This window comes from Monodelphis domestica, chromosome 1, assembly GCF_027887165.1.
Source record: "Monodelphis domestica isolate mMonDom1 chromosome 1, mMonDom1.pri, whole genome shotgun sequence".
In the NCBI taxonomy this organism is placed as follows: Eukaryota; Metazoa; Chordata; class Mammalia; order Didelphimorphia; family Didelphidae; genus Monodelphis; species Monodelphis domestica.
Genome location: NC_077227.1, coordinates 266,939,336 through 266,951,427, shown reverse-complemented (window position 1 = coordinate 266,951,427; position 12,092 = coordinate 266,939,336). Strand labels below are relative to the sequence as shown.

Here is a 12,092-nt window from a genome sequence, read left to right as displayed (position 1 = left end):
CTAGCCCTTATCACTCTTCTACCTTGGGAATGATAATTAATATCACTTCTAAGACTGAAGGTAAGAGTTTTTTTGTTCAATTGTATATCGTTTGACAAAACTAACAAATAATTCTTTGATTTTGAAATCACAAAAACACATTTTAAAAAATATTCTTTACAGATACTATAAAGCAGTGATAACAAACCTTTAGGAACCACATGCTGTGCCCCTCCCCCTTACCCCACACACGGGAGGGAGAAAGTGCTCCCATTTGGGCTACTGGGCAGAGGGATGGATGGTGTGGAAAAATGTGGTCAGGAGAGAGGATGGGGAGCAGCCCCACCCAAGTCCTCTGCCTTTCTAGTAATGAATGGATGCAGGGACCCCCCACATGGCTTTGGCACACATGCCATAAGTTCATCATCAATACTATAAAAGATTAATCATTTTTTTAAACTTTTTAATAGTGCTTTTTCAATAAAAATTCTACACAATAAAGTTCAGATTTAAAAATTAAAAATTCAAGGTCCTTTGGAATCACAGAGAACAAAAGAACAAGAAAAAGAATAGCTTTAAATTGGCTAAAATTTGGAGAACTGGGGGATTTGGGGAAGAGCTATATTTGGAAATTAAGGTGATTACCCCCCCCCAAAAAAAAACTTTAAAAATACTCACATATGAAACACCTGATGGGTCAATCATATAGAGTTGTGCTCCATCATTCACACCATAAGACCCTAACATGAAACTGTATAAGAGTAACAATTACCATAAACATGACCACTTACAAAATTATTATGATTATAAGACAAGACACTCTGATCTAGGTTTCAGCTCCTAAGATTTCTAGAAAAAATTCTAATAGCATATCACTGATAAAAATAAAGGGCAAACTTTTCCCTAATACTGCCACTCATTCTTAATAGTTAATCCTTTATAACTTGGCTTTCATCTATTCACATTAATGAAACTATTCTCTAGGGTTGCAAATGCTCTAGTTTCTAAAATTGGTGAATTTCTCCCTATTACTATTTTCTTAGACCTCTCATTTAACAATTTTTCCTACTCATAACTTCGCAAGCTACTCAAGGCTCTTCACAAACTAGCTTTCTAGTTTCATTTCAACTATCTCTACCCACTCTATCAAATTCCATGGAATCTGGTTTCTTCCATTCTAACCTTCTACTGAAACAATTCTGTTGATACTTTCCAATTTGCTCTGTTCTTTATGCCTAGATAATCTGTTAATTCCTCTCTCACTCTTTAAAGCCCAACTCTAAACCAGTACTTTGCTTTTTATATGTCTCTAGGGCATTTATGTGTCTCATTTCCCCCTACCAGACTGAAAACCAATGTAGTTTTTAAAAATCTCTCCCAGTACTAAAATAAGCCTCCCAATGTGGTCTTCCAATCTTGGGGATATATTCCAACATTTTTCTCTAAATATTCTTTTCTAGGGGCAGGTAGGTGTCTCAGTGGATGGAGAGCTGGCTGAGAAGGAGGTCCTGGATTCAAATATAACCTCAGATACTTCCTAGCTGTGTGACCCTGGGCAAGTCATTTAACCCCCATTGCTTAGTTCTTACCACTGTTCTGCCTTAGAACCAATACCCCAATATTGATTCTAAGAAGGCATTAAAAAATAAATTAATATTCTTTTCTAACAGTTGATCTTCACTGCTAATTTGAAAGTGGCTCACCTAAGCATATAAAAGACAAGAACTCAGAACATTAATGCACTTGGTTGGTGGAGTTATAAACTGATCCAACTATTATGGAAAGTAACTTGGAACTATGCTCAAAGGGCATCCTTTGACCCAAGATTGTCACTATTAGGTCTGTATCCAAGAGATTTAAAAGGAAAAGGGCCTATCTGTACAAAAATATTTTCAAAAGCTCCTTTATGATGGCAAAGAATTGAAAATTGAAGTGATGCCCATCAACTGGAGAATGGCTAAACTAGATGTGGTATATCAAGTCATTCCCCAACTGTTAAATGGCCAAAGGAAAAAATTTAAAACTATCTGTAGTCATATGAAAAATATGTTCCAAATCACTATTGATTTGAGAAATGCAAACTAAAACTACTCTGAGATACCACTTCATACTTATCAGGTTGACTAATGACTAAAAAGGAAAATAACAAATGTTGGAAGGGTCATAGGAGAAAACTAGGACACTTACTTATACACACTACTGGTGGTGGAGTGAATGAATACAACCATACTGAGACCAATTTGGAAACATGCCCAAGGGCTCTAAAACTGCATATCCTTTGACTCAGCAATACCACTACTAGGTTTGTACCCCCCAAAAAGATCAGAGAAATAAGAAAAGAACCTATTTGTAAAAAAATATTTATAGCAGTTCTTTTTGTGGTGGTAAAGAAGTGGAAACTGAGGGAATGTCCATCAGTTGGGAATAACTGAATAAATTATGACATGATTATAAGAAATAGCAAGTATGAAGGGTTTCAGAAAAGTCTGGGAAGATTTATATGAACTGATGCCAAATGATGTGAGCAGAACCAGGAAAACATTGTACGTAGTAATAGCAATTGTATATGATGCAACTGTGAATGATTTAGCTATCCTCAGCAATACAATGATCTAAGACATTTTCAAAGGACTTGTTAAAAATGCCATCCCCACTTCCAGAAAATGAACTAACAGACTGAATGCAGATCAAAACACACTTTTTACTTTTCTTTTTCATTTTGGTAGGTGGGGTATTTTCTTTCAGAAGATGACTAATAAAGAGGCGTGTATTACATGACTGCACAGATCCAAATTGCTTGCCTTTTCATGGAAGAAAGAGGGGTATAAAGAAAAGAGAGAATTAGGAACTTAGAATTTTGAAGAATGAATGAAAAACATAAGAATTTTTTAAAAATTAAGGCACGGACTAAGCTGTCTAATAATTCTCTAAAAGTAATACACTAAGTACTAATGAGCACAGAGGCTTACTTTTCACAAGAAAAAATAGTTAAAACTGTAAAACACTAATTCCTTATTCTGGCAAACTTAAAACTAAAAGAAATAAACTACTGTTAGTGTAGACCTCCTATGATGAGTGACAAATGGACTCACTTAAATAGTGGAAAGGCAATGAACTTTCAGAAGTATAGCAGTCTTCATTTGAGATACTAAAACTATTCCTTAAAATATCCAAAGAATTATGGATTGGGAATCTCAAAGTTTTTCTTAGACTAGGTAAACTAAAATGAATATATTCATCTGAAACTTGAAGGTAGAGGCAGTGTCATATAGTGCTATAGTTTTGTTTTGGGTTTTTTGCATTTAAAAGATTGATATTTAAAAAGCATGCCTACAAATAAATTTTGAAGGTACTTCCCCAAAGTGTTATGAGTTTAAATACTAGTTCAAATCCTGACCTTAACACAAACATTAGAGAGGTTGTAATCTGCATTGGTAAAGGAAGGAAACATGAGATCACAGATGTTTCACATATCCTTGGCCTGAAAAGAGAATGAAATCTAGAGGAGCCAAAAAACTTTAGAAAAATCTAGAAAACCTGTAACTCAGAAGTGAGAAAAAGCTATGAAAATTTTGGACATTATATCATATGGCTTATGGAGATTCAAATTCTAGGAGGAACTCCCAAATATCTTTAATGCACTTAAGAAATTCAATTTTAAGTTTTCAGTTCAAAAATATACCTATAAACTCTAGGAGAGTTAACCAATGCCATTAAATATCTTAGCTACCAACCAAAGTGAATTTCCTTTTCTATCCTACTCTATAACTTAAAACCCTTCATCAATTTCCCATTTTTCCCTTTGTTCCAATCTAAACAACTCCTCCTTTTGGGTTTCCGATCCCATTCCTCTCTTTGTCAATCTGTCTTTAATCACTATTGGCTTCTTTCCTGATATCTCTGACCATAGCAAAGCCTCTGCAATATTTAAAAACAACAACAACAAAAGCTTTAGTTTCAGGGGATAGCAGAACCAAGTGATCATATAACTTTTTTCTTCTCCCAGTCAAAATTGCAAGGAAGGGTCATTTATACTTGTTGCCTCTCAAATCCTCCCTGGAGTCCATTCTCCACCCAGCTATCTTCCTAAAGTTCAATTATGAGTATGTCACACACTTACTCTCTCCACTGCCCCCCACCTCAATAAAAACCAATGGCTCCCTAGTACCTTCAGAATCAAATACAAAAATCTTCTGTTTGGTGGTCAAAGCCCTTTTTAACTACCCCTATTCCCCCAGACTGCAATACAATGACACTCATCATCTTTTTAATCCTTGAACTGCTGAATCTGGGAATTTTTCACCTACTGTTTCTCATGATGTTATTTATCTCTGCCTCTTTCTTCTGCAGGAAAACTTTCCTGATCCCTCTCAATTCTAGTGCTTTCCCTCTAATATTAATTTCCTATTTATTCTGTGTATATAGCTTGTTTATTCATAGTTGTTTATATGTCTCCCCCATTAGATTTTGAGCTAGAGGGCAAAGGCTGTTTTTTGTTTTCTGTTGTATCCCTAGTACTTAGTATAATATCTGGCACAGAGTAGAAAATTAATGTTTTAATGACTGATAACCCTTTACATTTAACTTTCAATTCCATCACTTAGCTGAAACTTCTAAATCCCAGTGACTGCCAATCCCCATTCTACTTGACTTTTTTGTAGCCTCCAGCACCATCAACCACCAATCCTATTGGACCCATTCCCTTGGCTTCCATGACAGTACTCTTTCCTCAACTCTTTTCCTACCTATCTATTCCTTTTCAATCTTTTTTGAGAGATCATTATGCTTCTCCTACCACTAAGTAAATATGAATGTCCCCCAATGCTCTATCCTGGGCTTTCTCTTTGTCTACATGGTCTTCTTTGGTGATTACATCTATTACCATGGGTTCCATTATCTCTCCACAAATGACTAATGTATCTAAACCTAATCTGTCTTCTAAACTCCAGCCTCACATTACTAATTGCCAATACCTAGATGTCCTAGAGATATTTAAAACAACACATATAAAACAGAAGTCTTATTTCCCCCAAACCCATCCTTCCAAATTTTCCTACAGGAAATATTAACATTTTGGCTAACATGACAGAAAAGGAAAATAACAAATGCTGAAAACAATATGGAAAAATAGGTATAATATAGTAATACACTGTTGATGGAGGTGTAAACTCGTTGTAAACTCCATTCTGGAGAACAATTGGGAACTACACCCATTGAGCTATAAAACTGTACATATTCAACAATACTATTATATCTTTATCTCAAAGAGATCAAAGTGAAACAGACTCACATGAAAAAAGTATGGCAGCTCTTTTTGTGGTAGCAAAGAATTGGAAAGTATGGGGAGGCCCATCATTTGGGGAATGACTGAACAAGTTATAAACAAAATGAAAAAAAAAATGTCCAAATCTTTTGACCCAGAGATGCATGTAGTAAAAAACCCCAGTGACATCAAAGATAGAAAAAAAAAGTCTCAATAGGTATCATTCTCAATTCCTCAACGTTGCCCTTTTTGTCTCCACATCTTCTTCATTTAACCTCTTCTTTACTCAACCACTTTAGTTCAGGACCTCTTGCCTTGACTAGTACCAACAGTACAACCAATCTCCTTGTCCCCTCACTCTAATCCATCCTCCACCTAGTGAATTTTCTCTAGCACAGATGTCAAATTCCAATGGTTCCTTACTATCTCTAGCATCAAATACAATTTTTTGGTTTCCTTTTGACATCTAGATGATATCAATCATCTGTTTCTAAAATGCATAAGAGCTTATGGGGGCAGCGAGGTGGCTCAGTGAATTAATAGCTAGGCCTAGAGAGAATAGGTCCTGGTTCAAATTTAGCCTCAGTCACTCCTAGCTGTGTGACCCTGGGCAAGTCACTTAACCCCCACTGTCTAACCCTTACCAATCTTCCACCTTGAATCGAATAAATAGTATTGATTCTGAGATGGAAGGTAAGAGTTTTCATTTTTTTTAAAAGAAGAACTAGGGGGGCTGGTGGGTGGCTCAATTGATTGAGAACCAGGTGCAGCAATGGGAGGTTAAAATCTGATCTCAGACACTTTCTAGCTCTGTGCCCTTAGGCAAGTCACTTAACCCCCATTGTCTAGCCCTTACCACTCTTCTGCCTTGGAACCAATACACAGTATTGATTCCAAGACAGAATATAAGGTTTCAAAAAAAAAAAAAAGAACTACATAAGCATAGTCATTCAAGAACATTTAACAAAAATAAGATTTCATACCTGCAACCAAAAGGTCTGACAGCACTGTAGAGTGTGTATGCATGTACATACATGGCTACTCTGTCTGCAAGGTGCTAGAAAACATCAAGATAAAAGAAGTTACTAAAGAAGTTAATTTTACTAAAGTTCAAAAAGTACTTCAAAATTTCATTTACCTTTAGTGGAATATTATAGCCATAGTTAGATCTGAAATTGGAGGCTTCTTCTCTAGCTATGTCTGCTAAAGAACGGGCATCTGCTAGCAGGCCTGCTACTGCCTGAAATAAAGAAAAGTGTTTACTTTAAAAGAAAAAGGTGTTTACAACAAATCAAAAAAGATATATAGTATTATGAAAACAAGTTTAGGCAATGATAAGAGGCTTTAAAACATTAGCAAAATTTTATTTATATGCATTTTCTTTAGCTCATAAAATAGTTTATAATCAAATCTGGCCTTAGATACCTCCTAGCTGTGTGACCCTGGGCAAGTTACTTAACCCCAATTGCCTATCCCTTACAACACTTCCACCTTGGAATCAATACTGAGTATCAATTCAAAGACAAATGAAAAGGGTTTGAAAAAAATATTTAGATGTCAGTATGGGTTTGTCTACTCAGACACTTGGAAATATAATTTCAAATTTTTTCTCTATTCAAATTCAGAAGGAGCTAAGTATTCGGAATTTTTGGATATTTAAAAAGAGATCAAGAGAGTCAAGATTGGGAAGAGAGAAAGACTGACTCAATTTCTTTAAGCCTGTTCTCTGATTAATGCAGTACTTCTTTCTGGGTTCCTTCTTCATTTCCTATACCATAAACCAATACATTTTAACACATTTTTAAAGCAAGAGTATTCAACTTTCTTTTGGAGACAAGTGCTATTTTAGTTCCTCACAGCTATAGGTTAGAATCAAGGAAAGATGGTATAAGGAATGACAGTGCTCCTTGATCAGATCTTTTCATTTATAGGTGGCATAGGACCATAAGATTAGATTATAACTATCATTCATTTGTGATTCATACAAATCACTTGTCCCCTCATCTTTACCCTTCAAATGAATATGTGGTGATATGCCTTCAGTTACCTAGCACAGGTATAGAATGAGCTCTTCAAGGTGTTATGTTTTCTGGATAACATTTAATACAATGCTAATAAAACTAAAAAATATTTTTCAGTAGGTCCCTAATATCTTTAGGATGAAATACTAATAATTCAAGTTTTCATTTAAACAATATGACTTCCATATAATCTTTCCAGACATTTTTTCATTTTACTCCCTTTTATTCTCTCTGTTCTAGCGCAAATGTCCTACTTGCTATTCCTAAAATTTGGTGTGTCATCTCCCAACTCCATGTCCTTGCCCAGATGGTCCCATATGCCTAGAAGGCATTCCCACTTCTCTTTTGTCTCTTAGAATCCCTAGCTGCCTTCAAGGTTAAGCTCAGGTGACACTTCTCAAGCTAAGGTTTTCCTGAATCTCTCCAGTTGTTAGTCTATAGCTCCTACAAATATTTTGTATTTACATATCTGTGTGGGTCTTATATTCCTCGCCCCCCCTCCCCAAGTAAATGCAAACTTCTTGGGAGCAAGAACTGTTTATTTTTTCTTTGCCTCACTAATGCCCTGTATCTTATAAACACATAATAAATATTTGTTGAATTGAAATGAATTTTCTGAATATATATTCTAAAATGATTATAAACTTTCCTATCTTAAGGTATATCAAATAATAAGAATTTTTTTCTAATAACTTAAGGTCAGTATTATGTCTGGTTATCATATTAAAGATTAACTTTATCTGTTGCCTATTCAAATCTATCTCTGATGAAAGGCAGCCTGGGATCACAAAGGGTATGGCAAAAGGGTTCAAGTTCTGGTGGAGACTATACCACGATGGGAAGGCCTGAAGTTGAAAATGTACCTAAATGTGTCCACCATGTAAAGTCTAGAGAGAAACCCTTCAATAGAGTATTAGCCAAAAGTAATAAAACTTTTGGGCTACTAAAATTCATGAAAACTATGTACTATGGAGATGGAAGGGAAGGGAACACCTACAGAGAAGAGTTTTTAAAGTATTAAGTTGTAGTTTAGATGCAGAAAAGTAGGTATCAAATAAGGCTGAATAAATAAAGATCCTTTTCTACCCCCATATCTTATTTTTTTAAGAAAAATGCCCCAGGATCAGCTTTGGACTACTAATTTATTTCTCTCACAAAAGTACAGGATATGTAAACATATGATCTCTGGGAGAATGTAACATTGATAGTTTTCTAAAAGCATTTAACTCATTTTCCAGAAAATCACCAATTTTTTATTGATATCAGCATTTTTTTAAGTCACTGGTAATATTCAAAAATATACCTACATCACATAAACATCATGGACACTTTATCAACTATACCCACTCATTCAAGAGTACCATTTCTTCATATATTTTGGAGAAATGTTCCTTACCATTTCAAATATTGTGCTAGTATTTTTCAAGGAGGCTTGACTCTAAAGTCTACAAATTCTTAAATGAGGAAATAACATTTTTGCAAACATGACACTAGGCTAAAATGTTCAACAAACCTTTATTTAAATTAACATCTTAAGAGAATTCTAGGCAACACTTAAAACTACATATTTAATATAAAATGCCTTATCTAGTAGCTACATGATTAATTTTCTCATAAATCGTTAGTGTAAGGAAGATAAAACAGCTTTGTTATTTCCAACTAAGGCTATAGTCCCAAAATGATCTTTATAGAAGGAAAAAATATGGAAGATTCAATAAGGACCACCACAAACTGAGTTATAAAATTACCTAATATTACCACTTTGCTATCTATGCCTACGCTTCTAAAGTGACCTTCAATGAAGCCACAAGAAGATAGTATAATCAATAAGGGATGGACTTTCTCTATATATACATAAGCATGCTAGATGTGAATTAATTAGACCAGTGTCTAATACTTAGAAGCCATGTAGCTGATGAGTAAATTTTACCTTTGAGCTATAAAATGAGCCAAAAAATATTTCCCATTTTATAATACCTACCTCATAGGTACACACACACATATGTGGTGTGGAGTAGACTTTATAAGAATCTTAAATGGCTATGTGAAGAGTTGTTATAATTATGCATCAGATAATCATGTGACACCTTTGAAAGTTCTAGGATTATATTTTCCAATCATCAAAGCTTTACTTTATGGGAGACTACATATAACATTAGCAAATAAGAACATTCATTTTGTCCTTTATTTGTTTAGAACTAAGGTTAGCTATGCTAAATTGGAAACCGGCTCATATCAAAATTTTGTAGACTTTGGAGTAAGGTCTCCTTGAAAAATACTAGCACAGTATTTGAAATGGTAAAGAACACTCCTCTATTTGATTTTTCTTTAAATTTATTGTATTTTAATTAAGTAATTATGTTTAATAATATATTTACAATATATGTAATGTTTAATAACATAACTATAATTTAATTATCAAATTGTTTAGGAACTTTTGTGCTCAGAACTTTGTAAAAAAAGATCAAAATTCTTCTACAATTTCATGATTTGCCAATTGTTTTTCCATCAGTTATATCAAAACTAGTATCAATGAAATGTTGAAGAAAATACACTTTCCTTATTACATTTTTTTTTACTTCTCAGCTATCACTGAGCCCAACTAAACAGGTAGCCTAATATTTTTATTAGCAAAAGTTTAGAATTTATGTTTTTGGACAGCTTACACTTTAACCTTATTTCTACTAGCTTATGTACTACTGCTAACTTGTGTAACTTGGTAATCTCTGCCATGTGCCCCTACTTGAATAATATCCTAATGCAAAGAGAGTAAATAACATTTTACTTGTTTTTTCACTACCTGCCTTCTTCCTCTACCTTCTGACCTCAATTCACAAGTATCCTATAGATGACATGTCTGATACATTAGCACACTGATCCTCTTAAGAGTATACTGAGTTCTAAATAGCTTTGTCTTCCAATGCTCAAATTATCTCTGTCTCTTAGCCTTTATCTAACCATCAGGGTGTCTGGCTTCTTTGTCCATTCAATGACAAAATATTTCTGATAAATTATCACTTTTGCTATTCAACATTTTTGTTTTTCCTTTAGCCTTCATACTTATCAATAGCCACTGAATGTGTACTGGTTTCTGACTGGCAAACCAACCAATCCAGTTTATCTGAGGAATTTTTAGCTCATCTTGTCATTTTCATTGTGGCTCACTATTCAGGATTGCCATTTCATGGCTATTTTTCACTTTCCAAGTTTAGAATCATGCCCAATGTTTCAAGTTGTTGTTTTTAACACTTACGTTAACATCTTGGAATCAATACTAGGTATTGGTTCCAAGGCAGAAGAGCAGTAAGGGCTGGGAAGTGTCTGAGGCCATATTTGAACCCAGGACCTCTCAGCTCTGGGTCTGACTCAATCCACTGAGCCACCTAGGTGCCCCCTCAAGTTGTTGTAAGTCTGAATTTTTAGTGTAGTCTGTTTAGTTCAGAAAAGCACATCTCAGTAAATTCAATTATTTCAAAGAAAGTTACCTACAAGGGAGGAATGTTATCTTACCATTCCAACGTGTCGATCAACATTAAAGAGCCGTTTGTTAGAACCTTCTTCATAAAGTTTAGAAAGGACTAACTTTTCTACACCAAAGACGACACCATCTTTACATCTGATTCCAATAGCTGTACTGAAACAAGTGGGGGGGGGGGGGATTAATTTTTTTAACTGAAAGGGGAGCAGTTCACATTCCTTATATTTAAAAATTCAATCAATATATGGCTTAACTTACAAAGTACTTTAAAACATATTAGGATTATCTGCAACTCAAATACACTTCTTTCCAAATTAACCAATCTGCCTCCTCCAAAAATTGGAGAATAGTTCATGATGACCTATATGGTAATCCCTTATTTTTGTCTTTGTATCCCCAGTCTGGCAAACAATAGGCACTTAATAAATACTGGATGAATAATGAAAATTTGTAACATTTGTAACCATAAAATACATTGTAGCTGCAAAATCATCATAAGCAAATATTTTATGAAGCAAGGAGTGCAGGGTAAATTGCACACACTAAGTTTTTTCAGACCTTTATGCTAAAGTAATGATAAGAACAGAACCTGGAAATTGTGTATTATAGGGGTATTATGATGGTGTATTATAGGGAGTGCTGGACTTGGAAGACCTGAATATAAATCATGCCTTAGACCCTAATTCTGTGACCTGAGCAAGTCACTTAACTTCTCTCAGCCTCAGATTCCTTATTTGCAAAATGGGGATGATAACAGCACCTACCTCACAGGGTTCTGAAAATCAAATAATTTAAGATACATAAAGTGTTTTACAACCCATAAAGCACGGTATAAATTTAGCTATAACAATAACTAATAATAATAATACCACCTTTGTCTACGTCAATTCTACACCTCTTTTCATTACTGGGAGAGAAAAAAGTTAAATACAAAATAATCAATATTTGACTATATAAGTATACTGTGAAGGAAAAAGTGCTTTTCTTTGAATAGATTGTAAATTATATGACATTCAACTAGTATCTCTAAGTCAAACCAGAATGAATTTTTTAAAAATAATATCCTTTATTTGATCAAGGACACATGTAAAACCCAGTGGAATTGCGCTTTGGCTATAGGAAGGAGTGGGGGGGAGGGAAAGGAAAGAATATGATTCTTGTAACCAAGGAATAATGTTCTAAATTGACTAATTAAATAAAAATTTCAAGATAATAATAATAATATCCTTTATGAAGGATGAATGAACTATCCTTTAAATGTTATAATACTTTATGAAAATTACTGAATTATCCTGGTAACAAACATCTAATGCAGCTGCTTATGTCTGAGGAAATGACAATATATCCAAAA

At 34.3% G+C, this 12,092-nt stretch overlaps 1 protein-coding gene across 1 annotated transcript in view; it reads right to left on the bottom strand.

Annotated features, from left to right (window-relative positions):
- PSMA3 (proteasome 20S subunit alpha 3) overlaps window positions 1-12,092 on the bottom strand; it is a 41,069-nt gene that overhangs the window by 14,840 nt on the left and 14,137 nt on the right. The window contains exons 3-6 of the mRNA XM_001369061.4: window positions 10,774-10,897; window positions 6,381-6,482; window positions 6,226-6,299; window positions 658-730 (exon numbers count right to left, since the gene is read on the bottom strand). Coding sequence (XP_001369098.1) covers window positions 658-730; window positions 6,226-6,299; window positions 6,381-6,482; window positions 10,774-10,897 — 373 coding nt within the window. The remainder of the gene's footprint in view (window positions 1-657; window positions 731-6,225; window positions 6,300-6,380; window positions 6,483-10,773; window positions 10,898-12,092) is intronic.